This window comes from Drosophila ficusphila, unplaced genomic scaffold (genome assembly GCF_018152265.1).
Source record: "Drosophila ficusphila isolate 14025-0441.05 unplaced genomic scaffold, ASM1815226v1 contig_791, whole genome shotgun sequence".
NCBI lineage: Eukaryota > Metazoa > Arthropoda > Insecta > Diptera > Drosophilidae > Drosophila > Drosophila ficusphila.
This window is the reverse complement of record NW_025064737.1, coordinates 16,546,321-16,562,253: the sequence shown is the minus strand read 5'-3', so window position 1 is coordinate 16,562,253 and position 15,933 is coordinate 16,546,321. Positions and strand designations below refer to the sequence as shown.

The window sequence follows — 15,933 nt, the reverse complement described above, 5'->3', positions numbered from 1 at the left end:
GTTTCAGTATTTTAATTATGTCAAATTTACTTAGCTTTACGCTGGTGTTTTGGCTGCCATTCCAGTTGTTGGTCTTCTCCAGCCATTTCCGCTGCTGTTTCTGTTTCTGTTGTTATTGTTAGCTGGCAAATGTCAGCAGCCAATTAGGAAGAGTGAGCCAAAGGATGTGCCGCTGCGTCTTCTTCGCCTTCGTCATCGTCATCGCGAGTCAGTCAATGTCACTCTTCTGCTGTCCGTCGCCGTAGTTGCCCCACTCGGAGTCCCAAACTCCCCAGCCAGCCAGCCAAGCAGCCAGTCAGCCAAATGCGAGGGATTTTGGATGCCAATGCCACTTCAGCGCCTGTCCACCAAAGCCACCACCCCCTTTTCGCCTTACTTACTTGGCCTTGTCATCATTTGCATAAGAAATTTATCTCAATGAGTAGCTAATTGGGAAATTGTGACATGCCCGCATCGCCCCCGTCCACAAGATCTGCGCCCCAGTTCCCCAAAGTCAACAAAAGGGCTGCGCAAATCCATGGCACGTTAGTTTTATTGCACTAATCCTTGAACTAATTTGGGGAGGCGGCAGCGAGACCGAACCGCTGATGCCGAGAGTCTTAGGATTTTAAAATTAAGTCTAGGCATATTGGTTTTCATAATGCGAGTCATAAATTTAGTATGCTGATTTAAACAAGAACCGTTTTTAAAAATCTTCTATAAATTAAGGTGTTTCTATAGGGTAAAATAACTAAATAAAAAAAACTGCATAAAATCATTGAATTGAATTTACTACTAGTTTGTCTATCTATATTATTTAAAGTTACATTTGTAAATAACTCGTAACATAAATCCCCCAGTTGAAGCCTTAAATCAAGCTGCGTCGCTATTCGCGTGCCCATCAGCGTCCAAAGTGGGGCAATCAGCGTTTGACTAACTAATTGCGTATACGCCATGCTCTCTGCCATATCATAGACGGTTTAATTTAGACACACAGCGCACACACACACACGCGAGATCCTGGCCACAAACTGAATTGGCTAACTGAGCTCATTAGCAGTCGCTGTCAGGGTCTATATTCCCTATCTCGGATCTCCCCAGCCGCCGATTTGAAATCGTTGCGAGTGTGCGAGTTTGCGAGTGTACGAGTGTGCGGCCTATCGCTCAATCGCCCCATCCAATTACATATTCGATAATGTGAGGCAAACCGAATGAAATTAATTGCACATTTTAATTGACAACGCATCAAATCAATTTGCATGCCAGTCGGTCCACCTCATTCCGATTAATGAATGAATGAACGAATGAATGAATGAATGGGTGAATGTAATACAGATACAGAATACAGATGAAAGGGAAGTGCAGTCAGGATATGGGGTTTTGAGCCCCAATCTGCCCTTTTCGCATGCATAATGAACCAGATGCGCATTTCGTAGGTCCTTGACTGCCAATAAATTACCCGAGGTGAGGTGTGCGCTAATCTTGTCTATATTGTTTCACATGCATGCCATCACTCCCATTTCGATGGAGGCCAAATAACTTACCGCACCTGTCCGTTCGCATTGATATCAGCAGGCGGTCGAGTTAATGCCACCAGGCGAATACCAGTTAAACTGCAAATTGCCTATTTTACTAAGTAATTGAAATGGCTTTCATGCTGACATCCAGCTGGCAGCTAAAATATTTGTCGGCGATTCTAATAGGCGGGGTTTATTATTTTAAATTTTTGAAAAACACCAAAATGCTTTTATCTGTTCAACAATTTATTGATGCAGAACGCATTTATTGTGCTTCGGTAAAAGGTCAAAAATTGTATGCCAATATATAAATAAGTGGCAGTTTAAGAAAAACAAATTAAAACAATAAACTGGCAGTTATGAAAGCAATACATGTTTTTGGTTAATGGGTTCGATTGTAAGCTTTTAAGCTGAAATATTCAAGTATGACTAAGTTGAACTACCCAGGAGTTACTATTTACTTTTCACAGTATAACTTACAGGTTATTATTTTTATCTACCTATTTAAATTTGTTGGTGATTTTCCATATAATTTATCTTATTAAATGCTTTTTGGAGTTGGGTTGAGAGTTCAATTAGCTAAAGTCGTACGTGTAAAATCCTCTTTCCAATTATTTGTCACTTGCCGTGAGAATTCTGCACATTTTCAGGGTATTTTAAAATTAATTGTAATTGCGAAAACTCACGTCACCCAAACTCGAAAAATGAGAGCGAAAAATGCAAACATCACCAAATGAGAAAATTAAACTGCAACCACAACCAACAACAAAGTGACATTTACGTTTGTGTTGTCAGCAAATGTAACAAGTAAAAAATGTAGCCTCAAGTCCTGTATAAGGATCAGAAAATACCCAGTATAATATAGGTATAAATATTCATTTGTTTAAAAACATAATTTTATTTTTATTTTATTTATTATATTATTTTTCTGGCGTAACATAAATGGTATTTGTATTTGACCAGTTTCCAGGCAACTTTTTAAGAATAAGACCAAATTCATAATTTGAAAAGGTATAAATAAATGGAATTATATTTTTATAAATAAGAAACAAATCAAATACGAATTTCAATATACCTTCGTTAACTCGATTTATAGAAAAACAGGTGAAGGTAACGTGCAATATACGGCTCATGTGAATAAAGTAAGGTCAGTGGATGTGGGTTGAGAAAGGAGTTGACCTCTTAATGCTGCAATTCAACGCACGGCAGGATAATTAATACTTGATTAAGGCTGAGACACGAACGCGTTGCTCTGTGTGCACTGTACTATATATTCTTCCCTCCTTTTTTCCTTTTTTTTTGGTGAAAGTAGCACAAAGTTGTTGCCCTATAAACGCTTAAAGTTTTGCGGTCAAAGTCCAAATGGAAGTACTTCTCCAGCTCCAATCCCCTGCAATTCCCTGACCTGCTTGCTAGTTTCCTGGTGTATCCTTGTTGCAAACTAGAGACTTGAGGGCTCCCACAACTGCAATTTAATGCCCTTGTACGCGTGCATGTAATTTATGTTTTCCAACTTAATTAAAGTTAATTTTTAATGCGGCCGCGGTGGGCGACAGGTTTTTCCTCGGGGGGCGTGACGAGTGCATCAAAGGCTGCCGCAAACATTTTAACACCACTCGGCATTTCGTGCTGGTGACATTAAACAGCTGGAACACTTTTGTCATGCAACGAGGTCAACAATGGCCACCGAATCCTCCTCCTCCTCCCTTTTTTTTTTTTTTGCCCATCTGCCCGGCATCCTTTTTGGCTGCTCACTTTCAGCTGTTTAATATAAATGCCAATTAAATGCACGTTGCTGATTGCCACACGCACAATCAGCGGTGGCGGGGAAAAAAAACAGAAACACTTGTCCAAAACCTGCAAATGGCACACAAGTTAATTATAAATTACAAATGGCAACAACAGCGAATAAATATCATCAGCAGCCACCAACACTTACTGTGAGATTTTCGTAAAAAATCGATGGCATCTACAAGATTGCGAAGGTTTGATACCCAACAGTTTATGATTTTCAATGGACTTAAAATAATTAAATTTAATTTAGTAATAGTTTTCTTTAAACCAAAAATTAAATATTTGTTAAATTTGAGTTAATTTTGTAGACTAAATAAATATTATTCATTAATTTGAGGGTATTCAAAAAATAACTGCAAAGCAGATACCCAAATCGCCTTTCCTGAAATGAAGTGAAAAATCTGCTAAATTAACAATTTCATTAAGTGCAATTGTGGCAGGGAACAAACTTTAAAGGCCCAAGGGCGAATGTCAACCCTTTGAAGTGTTTTTATTACTATCAGTACTATTATTTTAGGCAATCAATTCAATGGGCTTGTGCATATATTTATTTTATGATGTCCAATTCAATCTCGGTTCTGTTTATTTTGCAATGCTTAGATCAACAATTGGGGGGCGAACAATACCATACGAGTACAAACAACATTAAACATCGTCCGTGTATGGTGATATACTATCGAAGCTCAAGGGACAATGGCTGTGCATGATTTGTTCGCAGTTCTCCTCCCGCAAATGCGGCATGTGTCGCTTGTCGTGCTCATCCAGGCTGCAATTAAATAATGTACATACGCGCCATAATTAATCAGTGGTAAGCACTTACGTAAACACGTATTTCAGTAGCTTAAACAGAAATCCCTGGCCATGATCGCCGCCCAAAGCGGTGCAATAGGCCTTGAGCACACAGGCTCGCCCATCCAAGCCACTTCGATCTATCAGTTCGTGGAGCAACTCATACGTGTCCCTGCGAAAGGGTCGGTTCTCCCTCTTGACCAAAATCGGGGTGTTGGCTCGAAAGCCGTAGCCATGGGCCCACACAACCGGCGATTTGATCACATTGTTCTTGGCATTAACGCGGAACTTTAAAATGAATAACAAACTTGGCTATAAGCAATTTTTGTGTCACTAGAATTTGAAAAGCCTTTACCACAAAATAAAGCAAGCCAAACATGGTAAAACGGAATAAGAACTCTAATATTTCTATTTGTTTTGACTAGATATTTAAGTATGTAAATATTTTTTTTGGTTATTTTGTGAGTAAAGGCTTCTTAGATTACCCACAAATATTCGAGAGGTTTCTATTATATCCAGATATCGCTTGGCTCGACTGTGAATCGTTGTGGAATTTTGATCTTGGGCTGTCCCTAGTGTGATAATAGCGAGTAAAAAATATAACCGAACCGTGACCATTGTAACCGATGTAAGAAATCAACTAACAGAACAGAATGGAAATCTATAGAATTGTCATACCCAGAAAGTTCTTTTGAAGAATAAAAACTAGTTTTCTTTGTTCAAAGACTTATCAGAACAATGCTAATTAATGACTTGCTCTGCTCTACTTTATCTGAAAAATAGAGCATGTGACCAACTCACCTGAATATCAATTTAAGCATCTTGAAGAGCATTCCGCTCTTTTGTTTGGGTTTATCCACATCATTTAAGGCGGTGCAGAATGATTTTAACATGCAAGCTCGCCCATCGAAGCCGTGTCTATATGGAAATATATGAAATATGAAAACAGTCAACGTTATTTTACTTTTCTTTTGGTTTACAGTATGCAGTACTCACCCATCCAAAGCCGTCTCCAGTTTGGAGAAGAGGTCCCTCTTGAAAAGGCGAAAGAAGACCGCATTATCCTTTTTCTGGTCCTCGATGGACGGAAAGGGATAATTGGCGCGGAATCCATAGCCGTAGGCCCACAGTGTGTTGATGTTCCACAGATTATTCTTGCCGTTGGTGCGCCACTGGGGGGAATCGTCGAGGAGAACCCGGTGATTGGGAGCCAATTAAAACTGGATGGCATACGCACCGACATACGTGATCCCTTGCCGAATTGAAGATAACGCTTGCCACGCCGCAGAATCCTTGTGGCATTGTTGGTGCTGCTCTCGTCCTCGAATTTGTTGCCCAGCATGGACACGGGACTTTGGATGCGGCTGTCGGAATGTTTGTGCAGGGTGCTGCTGAGCCCCTCGAAACTGTCAACTGACATCGGATGAGTGACGGGAGTGGGACTCGTCGACAGGATGGGCACCACCTGCAATTGCACCACTTGCAGAATCAGCATCAAAATCGACGTCGCTGACAGGTGAGTCATATTGCTGAATTTCCAAATGTCCACTAATTAATACTCTCAACTGCGAAGGGATTTTGCGGAAACTACTTCAGTTTTTCCAGCTTTCTCCCGCTTAATTGCCGTTCATATTTTTGTTGGGGTTTGGGGCTTGTTTCCAGCTTCAGTTCCCCTTGACTACTGATACCAGCTCGGATATATATTTAATCTGGCCGACATAAATGCGAGCGCCGAAAAGAGAAGCAAACAAACAAACAAAGAATTTCTTCATGATGCTTTGTTGTTATTGCTGGCGTTGCTTATTTATTTATTGCTCTGTGTGGTTCGGTGACATCTCGTGTCTTCCAATTCCCGCCTCAGTCCGTCAGTCCGTCCTGCCATCCAGCTGCTCATCCCGCTCTGGAATTCTAGTTCTGGACATGACATTTACTTGTTAACACTTTTCTCTCCATCTTTCACTCGGCTGCTGCTGCTGCTGGCATAGAACTCTTGTTGACATCCGCAATTTCCCCGTTTACCATTATAAATGGGGACAGCAGAGCATTCGGATGAGGTGTGAAAATCTGGAAATATAACTAAGAACAAATATGTAGTTCGAATTTTATTTATAAATAAATATTTTTTTGGGTCATTGAAAGCAATATGTGTTGCTAATTTAAGTTTATAATAAATTACTATAATAATTGTAACATAACTAATGTTTTTATTTTTACAGTTTCAAAGAAACGTAAATAAAATTCTCTATGTGAAAATGAACTACATTTTTAATCCATAAATTCAGGCCATAAATTCATCTCAAGAACCACTGTTACTTTTATTTGTATCGATTGGATGGCTGTAATTCTGATATTGAAAAATCTGCCCATTGACAATTTGTAAATTTATGCCCGCTCATGTTTCCGCATTCCCAAAATGGACATCCAATAAATATTTCGGCCTGTCACTTAATTTTCACTCAGAGACAATGCTGTTCCATCTTCCCTGTTGATTGAATTCAGTTTTCCGAACAGCGACAATGAGTAAAGCCGAAGAAAGTTTGGCCAACATACTTTTATTTCGCTCAAATTGAAGTCCGTTTACCGATGGCAGGACTATAATGCTGGGAAAGGAGGTGTCAGGAGAGGGACTTGCACATCAGTCAGCTGGAGTCGGCTCACAGACACCATCAATTCCTTTCAGTAGCCGAGGATGCCGACTTGCAGCTGGGCAGAAGATATATGAAGTGTCATTTTTAACCTGGCTCAACAAGTGCCCTTTCCACAGCCAAGAAACGGAGGTGGACAAGTTGACATTTAAAAAGAATTTGATGCGAAACGTTTTTAAGTATCGGGAATTTATTAGGTGTAATAATTTTTCGGCGGGGTCGTGTATTTGCCAAAGGCCAGTTCCAGCAGGGAAAAGTGACAGTGGTACTGGGTGCAGTCGTCCGTGTGGCCATTCCTATAAGCCTTGTCATAGTGGACTATATCCGAGTTCTCGTGCAGTTCCCGGGTGAAAATTCTCTGCTTAGGCAGGCTGCAAATAAGGGTTGGATTATTATTAGATTAAAAAATATATTTTTGTATGATTATTTTAGTTCACCTGAATATAGTGCGCAGCATTTCGCCAACCATGCTCATCTTGGTGCGCTGGAAGTATTGACGACTTTCGCAAAGCGTTCTCAAGATGCAATCGCGTCCATTGTAGCCCATACTAAACGATAAAGAGATACATTTAATTTATGTTTTAAAAATATTATTTAAAGCTTTTAAAATATAGCGAACAAATTAAAAAAAAAAAAAAATAAAACTCTACCTTCCGCTTGTTGTTTAACTCTTAATAATAATTGTACCAAATAAAGTTCCCTCCATGTGCAATTCATAAATGAAATTCATAAATGAAAATAAATTCAAAGCAGGAAGCATTTTAAAAGTCCTAAGCTTGCTAACTTCTTCTTAGATATCTATTTTTGTGTTAAAAGTCCTCTCACTCCATTAAACAACAATAGTTTAAACTTCACTTTATTTCAGGCTTATAAAAATCACCCGTACTTATCCACAACGCTCTCAATCTTTTGGAAGATGGCGCTCCTGGACCTGCGACGCAGGACAGCCGGAGCCACGGGATGTGTGGAGAAGCCGTGCAAGCTCTGAAGGACCCACGAGGTATTTGGCAGGTCGTAGGCCACTCCCCAATTCAGGCCAAAGCTGTTGTAGCCGTAATACGGATTCCCGATGATGCCCACGGTGAAGCAGACGGCCACCTGGTCAAGGACTCGATGACAAAAAGGACTCTCAGCTGGAGAGGATGGGGAGTGGGGGATGGGGGATACATACGGACAAAGAGGAACCCTCGGGAAAGCTGAGATAACGCTTCGGTCGACTGAGGACTTTCTGCCACCGATGGTGCAACAGCTGCGAGGATGAAACCAGAGATGCGGAGGCGGATGAGGATGGAGTGGAGTCCTCTGCACGTTCCATCATAGTCATCAATGTTGGCGGCGACCATAAATCATGGCTGACATTACCCGGAAAAAACGAGGGAGCGGCGACAGTAGAAGAGAGCGTTGCATTTGTCGTTGCAATTAAATCGTAAATCAAAAACTTTGCAACAATTAAACGATAATTAAACAATACAGAGCTCGCGTAAATCATGGCGGAAGGCAACGTGGCACGTGCCACTCTCGAAACTGACTGAAAACTGCAAACAGCTTCGGAAAACTGCAGTGGAAACTCGCTCTCTGTTCTGCCAAGACAATGGATTCAATGGATGGATGGGCTGTGGTTCGGGGGGCCAAAGGAAAATTGCCAAAGTGCAAATGTGTCAATTGTCCGTTAACGTTTAGAATGCTCTTCAGACACTTGCAGCAGTCACGTTTACAATAAACATGGCACCGGCCCAAAAGGAAGGCTAAGAAAGGGCGGTGAAGGGGGGTGAAGGGGGTACAACCCAGACAGGCACTGCAACTTAATTGAATTGCCTGTGCCGACACTTGCAACTGCACCTCCACAAGAACCTCCAGTTGAGCCTCCTGCTCCTCCCTTTCCACCTGTCGATGCCATGCAAAGGTCGAACTACCTGTAAGCCAAAGAGCCAGAGATGCGATGACAGAGATCGATGGGCCGAACTGGCATATTTGCCAACTTGGCTGCAATGCAAAATCATGACCGCGTTAGTTTACACCTCAAGCAAGGTTTCCACGTTTACTTAACTTTATCAATTTTAGTTCGATTCTAAAGTGGCATGCTTCTAAATGTTTGTGGCGGAATTCCTGAACAAACTGCGTTTAAATTTTTCAATTCGAAGATGGTCGATTTTTTCACCCCTGTTCATGTCAGATTTTTTCAAGTTTTCAATGGTTTTCAGCATAGTAACCCAAAACACGGATTTCAGAACCCATAACTTTGCCAATTTTAATCAGATTCCAAAGTGGCATACATATAAACGTTTGTAATTGTATCCTTTCCATTTTTCGATGGTCGAAAGTTTGAGCCCTGTTCATGTCAGATTTTTTCTAATTTTCCGATTATTTTCAGTATAGGAACCTGAAACTGGTCTTCCAGAGCCCATAACTTTGTCAATTTTAATCAGATTTTAAAGTGGTATACCTCTAAACGTTTGTAATCGAATATATATAACTGCATTCAAAATTTTTCATTTTTCTATGGTCGAAATTTTGACCACTGTTCATGTCAGATTTTTTCAAGATTTAGATGATTTTCATGGAAGTAACCTAAAACTGGACTTTCTCAACGCATATTTTTGTTGATTATGATCCAATTTCAAAGTGGCGTACCTCTAAATTTTATTGGCGGAAATCCTAAGCAACGTGCATTTAAATTTTCCAATTCGGATTTTTTAATTTTTTAAAGTTTTAAAGGTTTTGCAAAAACTAACTGCTTAATATTCTTCCACCGCATGCATTCCCACAAAGTGGAGTTGCAGTGGGAGTTGTATAATTTCCAGGGGATATTTAACTAGTAGGACTTTTTAGCCCCCTCCTCAGATCCAGCGACAGTGGCGGCTGTCAAGTCGAGTTCTGTGGAATGGGAGACAGGCGGACAAACAAACAAACAACTTCATTAACCCCACAGGGCATACAGCGCATACACAAGGACTCGCAGCTCATACTATACCACATATACTAAACTACATATCCCAACTGGTTAGCTGTATAGCTGTATAGCCGACATATCGGATAGAGGCAATTGAGGCCAGGGAAGGCGCTTAGCTGACCCATTAGAGGGAGAGGCGGCGGTCGTAAACCAGAGGAGCCAATGCCAAAAGTCAGGGCCAAAATTGCCAGGCATCAATTGTGGGACGCTAAGCAAAACAGACAATCGAAAAGCGAAACCAATCGAGGGAAAACAATCATGAAACACAAGACGGGCGAGAACACAGCGGCAGACACACCGAATTCTCGACACGTGAAGCTGGAAGCTGGATCCTAGAAGCTGGGAGCTAAGGTCAAAGCCAGGGGAAAATCCAAGGCAGATGGCGGGCCAAAAAGGAAAAGCCGGTCGAAGGACAAATATGGTAACTTTTTGACGACCACTTGAAGCTTAGCCCGGCTACGAAATTGAGGCGGGAATCCTGAAAAGGGGCCTCAAGTCCTTTGATTACCATGACAACGCCCGTCACCGAATCCGTGTATCCCTATCTTCAAGGATATACGTGTGTGTGGGTGTGTGTTTTTGTGTGTGCCGCTCGTTGATAAGACATTTTACAGATTGCAGATAGTTTAACAGCAGCCGCCACATACTATAACTCTCCCCAATTACGGCCTAATTTGTTATGCATTTTTCGCATTGCCTTCAAGTTAAAGTTGCCGAACCGCAGACGCTCGTCCTCAACGGATATTAAACTATTTCCGAAGCATACAAAAAGCCAATTTAAATGCTAATATAAAATACCAACATTTTATTATTATGCCATGAGCACGCATCCCCAATGAAGGCGGCGAACGGGGGGCGTAGGGCTGGGATCTCACAGTGGGCGGTGGGCGTGGCTGGGTTGGGACAACGACCACTTTGGGTGCGAAGTTTTCTCGGTCGCACTGTGCGTGATAAGCCAAGTGGCTCGGCTGATTTTGGCAGCGAAAGCAGCCAGTTGAAAGCCGGGGAACCTGTGCCTGCCACTCGAAACATGTAAAGTATCTTCATGTGAGTGGAAGTGTATTCTGTGTGTGTTGTGCAGTGGGATTGGAAAGTAAAAACACTTCACGGGGATGATTAATAGCCATATTCGGAGTATTCAGTTTCTCACAAAAAACAATAGGTTTTTATGTTGAGAAAATTAAGTGTCTGATTGTGATGACAATAAAAATTAACTGAATTAACTTATTTAGTTGTCTAAATATTATTAATTGTTTTGTTGACTCTTTTTTGAAAGAATATTATTTGCATTTACTAACATATGAATGCTAATTGTCCTAGGTTGGTTATCCAGCAAATATTTATAGTTTTTATTTACCTTTCTAAATGACTTGCGGCTATGAAATAAACATAATATTTGTGTTTAACTGGAATCAAGCGAATTGAAAGCCTTCAATATTGGCTTATGCACTTTAATAAAACCATTGTCTGTTGTTTAGCTCTTCAAATAGTTTCAGCCTGGCCGAAAAACCTCAGCTTCGAACTTTGTGCAGGTTTTCACACACAAACAGACTTGAGTGGTTCGAGTGGCGATGACCCATGAATGGCGACCCACTCACCTGTCTATCATTGTCTCCAAACGAGCGTAGAGCTCACGTCGATGTCTGCGCTTGATTTGCGCCTTGGCCGACTTCTTTGTGGTCCACCCGTGGGCATTCTGCAGAACCCAGGTGATGTTGGGCAGGTCGTAGGCAACGCCCCAATTGATGCCCAAGCTGAGATACAGCAGGTTGGGGTTGCCGATTACACCGGTGGTCAGACAGACAGCACCCTGAAACACAACCAAAAAAATTAGTGAGTTAGGTAGAACAAAAAAAAATTAAAACACGTTAAAAACATTCTTGAAAGTTTCTATTAGTTTTACCTTTAACTTACTTTAACCATTTTTTGCTAGCAATTTCTTTTGTGTTTCTACTATATTAAGCTCGAATATTATTTCCAATATTCCTTTTGTATATCTCACTTATTAGGAAGATTTTTTCCTGTGCAAAGGGTCGGCACATTGTGCCATTGTTCGAGGGTTCGTTGACTTACCGAAGCTGATGAACCCTGGGGAAATGCCACAAAACGCTTGCCTCTCGAGAGTTTCCGCTGCGACGATGGGGCCGCATGTGGTGTCAGTGGGTCCTGGTCCAAGTCCCGGTCGAGGTCCTCCAATCCCCGAGCGTCGAGTCCCGGCGTAGTCAGCGTGACATTGTTGACTTTGCCGGCTTCGTGACTCCTCGTCGTCGCCGCCCGAGCAAATTCATCCAACGAGTTGCCCTGGCATTCGACCAAAAGCCATGTCGTGAGCAATAGCGTCAGCCAAGTTTCACTCATATTTCCAACTGATTCAATCTGATTCGACCCTTCGAATCAGTCGCATTTGGTTCATCGTTTTGTCTTAGCGTTCTATCAAAATGGCAACTTGTTAATTGAATTAGAGCCCGGCCAAGTGACCCGCTTTGGAGCTAATGTTTTTACCAAACAGCAGCTTGCAATGCGGTCAAGACACGCTCCGAACCAAATTAATGGGCCACGCGAACGGAATTTAAGCTTGGCCACTTCTTCTGTTTGGAGTTTACTGTCGATCTGGCGAATCTCTGGTTTTTTAGTTGTTCTTTGGGTGCCAGCGACTCAGCTATGGAAAATTTAGTTTGGTTCAGACTGGTCTTCCTGGCCGTTTTGGTGGGCTGTGCCTCCGCAGGCAATGGCATGGATTCCCTGAAATCCAATCACAGCTTACGCAGTCGAGGAGTAACCTACATGCACGAGAAGATTCATCTGCTCCATCGCCAGAAGCGATGGCTCACCTTTGAACTGGGTTCATCTCTAACAGTGAGTTTTCCTTACAGAGAAAATTCGAGATTTATGCTGTGTTGCTTTCGAATTACTTTAAAAAATAAATACAATACAAAACTTCCTTTTAAATTACCTTATTGTGAACTATTTCCTTTACTTTTAACATAGGTTACAGCCAACTGCGCCAAGGCCATTTTAGAAACCATACCAAGAGGACTTCTTTGGCTGGCGGAGATCACAAGTCTCTATGAACTGCCAGCTGCCATTGAAGATTGGATACCTCGGCATGTGGGCAAGCCAAAAATCAAGCCTATTCCTCCACCGCCGCCGCCTCCTCCTCCACCGCCACCACCTCCTCCTCCACCACCACCACCACCATCCTCTCTAGGATCACCAACTCCTTTTCAAGCGCAACCCATAATTGTGCCCCTCAATCCCTCGGATCCCATTCAGTCCTTTTACTTCGCCTATCCGCAAGGCATTCCCACCTTGGGCAATCGCAGGTCCTTTTCGCAGCCGATGCAGCAGGGATGTCCTGCCTCGCACTTGGTGAAGGACATGTACGGAACCTACTACTGCCGACCATCTGCCATCAGTCGCAGGTTGAGACGAGAGCTGGAGAGCCGGGGAACGAAGGTGATCAACGAGTCACAGAACCCACACGGAATGCTCTTCGACCTCCTGTCCATGATGTCAATTATGTAAGTAAACTTTAATATTTATACTATAATTTATAACAAAATCCCCCCCAGATGTAAAGTAACTTCAAAGTCCTTAAATCAATGCAATTTGTTTAGTACAAATTGTCATCTTATCCACATTTTTCCCCTCTTTGAAGGTATAATTACCAACCAGATTACTGCATCATGCGGACATTGTGCGAGGCGCGTCATCTGCTGGCTCCGCCGGGCTTCACGCTCTTCCACGACGTCTTCCGCATCATGCTGCGCTACGTGCATCCGGAGATTGCCCATAAGGCCAAGTATCGGGAGGCCTTCACCGCCGGCCATTCGCTGCATAAGTGTGCCACTTTGTACGGACCGCATTGCCGCCAGAGTTTTCTGCTGCTCATCAGCGAACGGTTTCTGGGGAAAAGCGCCAGTTGATTAAAATAAATAAGCGAAATGCGAAAAACAAGTCAGTGAATTTATCGAAATGCGCCGGTCAGCAGGGCGCCAGCTAACTGCTTTGACACCCTATATAAAGCCAATGGATTGTGATGCATGTTCAATTTAATTGTAATAAATAAAACCATAAAAATACTGCGCATTTCTCGAGGGGATTCAATAAAACGATTAAACCGGTTTTTGCTTGACATTTAAAATATTTGAGTTTTGTGAAAGGACATACAAATATTTAAAGCTAATTTTACTATACTTTTCACGATAGATGCGTATAAGATCCCACCAAATCACTTGGTTTTTTAGTAAAATGATGCATGTAAGTATAAAAAATATAATCTTATTTAAAGCTAACAATCTCCATCAATCGTTACTTTGCACCTTAATTTCATGGCTTACCAAGGCTTGTAACATTGTTGAGAAAATCAATACTCATGCATTAAGCTTTTACAAATTCTGTAATATTTTCACAGTTCAAACAATAAATGCAAACAAAAAATAAGTGCATAAATTGATGAGCAAAAAAAAAATATATTTATTGTGTGTCAGGCCAAAAAGTTGAATCGAAATTAAGTAAATACTCGTACATCGGCAGTTTTATTGACAGTTTTTTCGGTCACTTTGTGGTGCGCTCCAGTGAAAAGTGGTCAGCCTGTGAGTTTCTTTGTTGTTTCAACAGATAACCAAAAAAGTATTGTTTACCTACCTACAACCTGAAAATTAAACCCGAAAGCTGTGATGCCATAAATGCATTTTCATGTGGAGTAGGGTATGGACGTATTGATGGATCCCATTGTGGATGCAACTCCCTTCCCCGGGGAAACGAGCTGCCAATTCCATAATTTGTGCTGTTTGTTTTTTCGCTCCACAATGCTGACAATTGGACTGGAAGTGGAAACAAAACAAGAGTATTTCCCGCTGTTGACAGAAATTTACATGCTACAGCAATCAGAGTTGGCCGTGCTGACAACCGATGGCCAAGCGGAGGGGAAAAAGCCCAGAGACCACCAACAATGGGCACTTGTTAAAAGCAGACTTTACAGCCAACCGCTAATCAGTGCAATCAACAGAGCACTTGAGCTAATAAGCCGCCAAAGCGGACCGTTCGCTTTTGGGCCTCAATTCAGTTACCAACGAAACGTTCTGCCGTCAGCATGAGGCTCTCCCCAACTTGCCACTTCAACCTACTGGTTTTCTGCCTCCTCCTCCTGACAGCAGTTGCACATTCGGTGGTGCAAGGTGTTCAATCCGAGGTGCTTGCCCCCTCATCGCCCGGTGCAAATGCCACACGGGCGGTGGCGAAAGTTCTGCGCCGTCAAAAGCGATATCTGGCATTTCCGGAGGGCTCTTCGGTTTCGGTGTGAGTGTGTTTATGGCCAGTTTGATGGCCAGTGTTTGGTGTTGGTAAGACATCTCTAACGGCGAATCATCCTGCAGGGAGCCATTTGCATGACGATCGGCATGATTGGCAACCCCGATGTGGACTACCTCAGTTGGGCGGTTAATTGGGGCGTGGCCTACGATCTGCCCAACCACCAGTGGGTCATCCAGCACGCCCACGGACTGAACGCCACTTTGGCTAAGGACACCATCAAGCGGCGCTCCAGGAGAGCCTTCTACGACGAGGTGCAGTCTCTTTTTAACAAGTGAGTTTGAAAGTAAAAACTAAAAGAAAACCTGCAAACAATTATAAAGGAAAAATGGTTGGTTCTTGTTTACCACACGGTTTTTTTTAGGGTCCCTGCAAATAAAATTGATACACTTTTATGAGCTAACTGAGATAATTTTTTCTTTCCTCTTAAAAAAATTTTTCAATTTATAGATATAATTGGTTAAATATTTAAACTTTTTAATGGACTTTATAAAAAAGGTAACCAATTCACTTTTTGTAAAAGACTGCGGACTGATTGATTACTATTTTTTTACCTTTAATAATACATTAATTTTTTTCTGACATTTTTTCAGCATGGGATTTAATGGTCGCTCTTGCGTGGCTCGTGCTCTTTGTGAGAGTGCCAGATACATGCTTCCCTCCAATCAACGTGGTAATATGTTACAGGAATTGGTCAGAACTGTCTTTAGTTTGCCACCAAGTCCAGTGGCTTCCCATGAACCACAGGCCCATCATAATTACGATCATATATACCGCCGATCAAAGAGGAACTCACGTGAATGCCACGATATATATCCAGGATGCCAGTTTTCTCTTTTGGCATTGGCTTTGGGAAAATATATGGCAGCAACTACCACAAAGTTTAGTTCATTCAACTATATGTGACAACCTTGAAAATTCGATAAAATAAAATATAATGCATTGA

At 41.9% G+C, this 15,933-nt stretch overlaps 4 protein-coding genes across 5 annotated transcripts; 2 read left to right on the top strand and 2 right to left on the bottom strand.

The window, feature by feature from the left end:
• Positions 1-3,815: 3,815 nt before the first annotated feature.
• On the bottom strand, positions 3,816-5,747 carry LOC108091911. Of its 2 annotated transcripts, XM_043209057.1 has the most exons (8): positions 5,671-5,747; positions 5,317-5,608; positions 5,076-5,251; positions 4,881-4,997; positions 4,553-4,614; positions 4,457-4,476; positions 4,111-4,391; positions 3,816-4,056 (listed from the first exon to the last, which is right to left on the bottom strand). In XM_043209057.1, the coding sequence occupies exons 2-8, from the start codon at positions 5,602-5,604 to the stop codon at positions 3,936-3,938; spliced, it is 1,065 nt and encodes a 354-aa protein (XP_043064992.1). In that variant the 5' UTR covers positions 5,605-5,608; positions 5,671-5,747; the 3' UTR covers positions 3,816-3,935. The 2 variants fall into 2 exon arrangements, with proteins under 2 accessions (XP_043064992.1, XP_017046784.1); XM_017191295.1 differs by lacking the exons at positions 4,111-4,391; positions 4,457-4,476; positions 4,553-4,614.
• A 1,170-nt stretch (positions 5,748-6,917) lies between these two features.
• Positions 6,918-12,032, bottom strand: LOC108091845. Its single transcript, XM_043209254.1, has 6 exons — positions 11,748-12,032; positions 11,273-11,484; positions 7,896-8,076; positions 7,611-7,822; positions 7,162-7,272; positions 6,918-7,095 (listed from the first exon to the last, which is right to left on the bottom strand). Exons 1-6 carry the CDS (start codon positions 12,030-12,032, stop codon positions 6,918-6,920), a joined length of 1,179 nt encoding a protein of 392 aa, XP_043065189.1.
• Positions 12,033-12,258: 226 nt separating this feature from the next.
• LOC108091919 (F-box only protein 11) lies at positions 12,259-13,679 on the top strand. The gene is made up of 3 exons (XM_017191305.1): positions 12,259-12,530; positions 12,663-13,195; positions 13,333-13,679. Exons 1-3 carry the CDS (start codon positions 12,336-12,338, stop codon positions 13,598-13,600), a joined length of 996 nt encoding a protein of 331 aa, XP_017046794.1. The 5' UTR covers positions 12,259-12,335; the 3' UTR covers positions 13,601-13,679.
• An 862-nt stretch (positions 13,680-14,541) lies between these two features.
• On the top strand, positions 14,542-15,933 carry LOC108091921. The gene is made up of 3 exons (XM_017191307.1): positions 14,542-14,973; positions 15,053-15,261; positions 15,581-15,933. The coding sequence occupies exons 1-3, from the start codon at positions 14,770-14,772 to the stop codon at positions 15,891-15,893; spliced, it is 726 nt and encodes a 241-aa protein (XP_017046796.1). The 5' UTR covers positions 14,542-14,769; the 3' UTR covers positions 15,894-15,933.

Bases quoted from the DNA above. Each gene is read 5' to 3' on its own strand.
- LOC108091911 (XM_043209057.1), bottom strand. From the start codon at position 5,604: ATGACTCACCTGTCAGCGACGTCGATTTTGATGCTGATTCTGCAAGTG. The intron at 4,998-5,075 runs GTGAGTACTGCA...ATTTCCATATAG, and splicing joins CTGGAGACGGCTTTGGATGG to ACACGGCTTCGATGGGCGAG. The intron at 4,477-4,552 runs GCCTTTACTCAC...GAAATATTAGAG, and splicing joins ATTTGTGGGTAATCTAAGAA to TTCTTATTCCGTTTTACCAT.
- LOC108091845 (XM_043209254.1), bottom strand. From the start codon at position 12,032: ATGAGTGAAACTTGGCTGACGCTATTGCTCACGACATGGCTTTTGGTC. The intron at 7,273-7,610 runs GTACGGGTGATT...TTTATCGTTTAG, and splicing joins ATTGAGAGCGTTGTGGATAA to TATGGGCTACAATGGACGCG. The intron at 7,096-7,161 runs GTGAACTAAAAT...CCTTATTTGCAG, and splicing joins ATGCTGCGCACTATATTCAG to CCTGCCTAAGCAGAGAATTT.
- LOC108091919 (XM_017191305.1), top strand. From the start codon at position 12,336: ATGGAAAATTTAGTTTGGTTCAGACTGGTCTTCCTGGCCGTTTTGGTG. The intron at 12,531-12,662 runs GTGAGTTTTCCT...CTTTTAACATAG, and splicing joins AACTGGGTTCATCTCTAACA to GTTACAGCCAACTGCGCCAA. The intron at 13,196-13,332 runs GTAAGTAAACTT...CCCTCTTTGAAG, and splicing joins CTGTCCATGATGTCAATTAT to GTATAATTACCAACCAGATT.
- LOC108091921 (XM_017191307.1), top strand. From the start codon at position 14,770: ATGAGGCTCTCCCCAACTTGCCACTTCAACCTACTGGTTTTCTGCCTC. The intron at 14,974-15,052 runs GTGTGAGTGTGT...ATCATCCTGCAG, and splicing joins CGGAGGGCTCTTCGGTTTCG to GGAGCCATTTGCATGACGAT. The intron at 15,262-15,580 runs GTGAGTTTGAAA...ACATTTTTTCAG, and splicing joins GTGCAGTCTCTTTTTAACAA to CATGGGATTTAATGGTCGCT.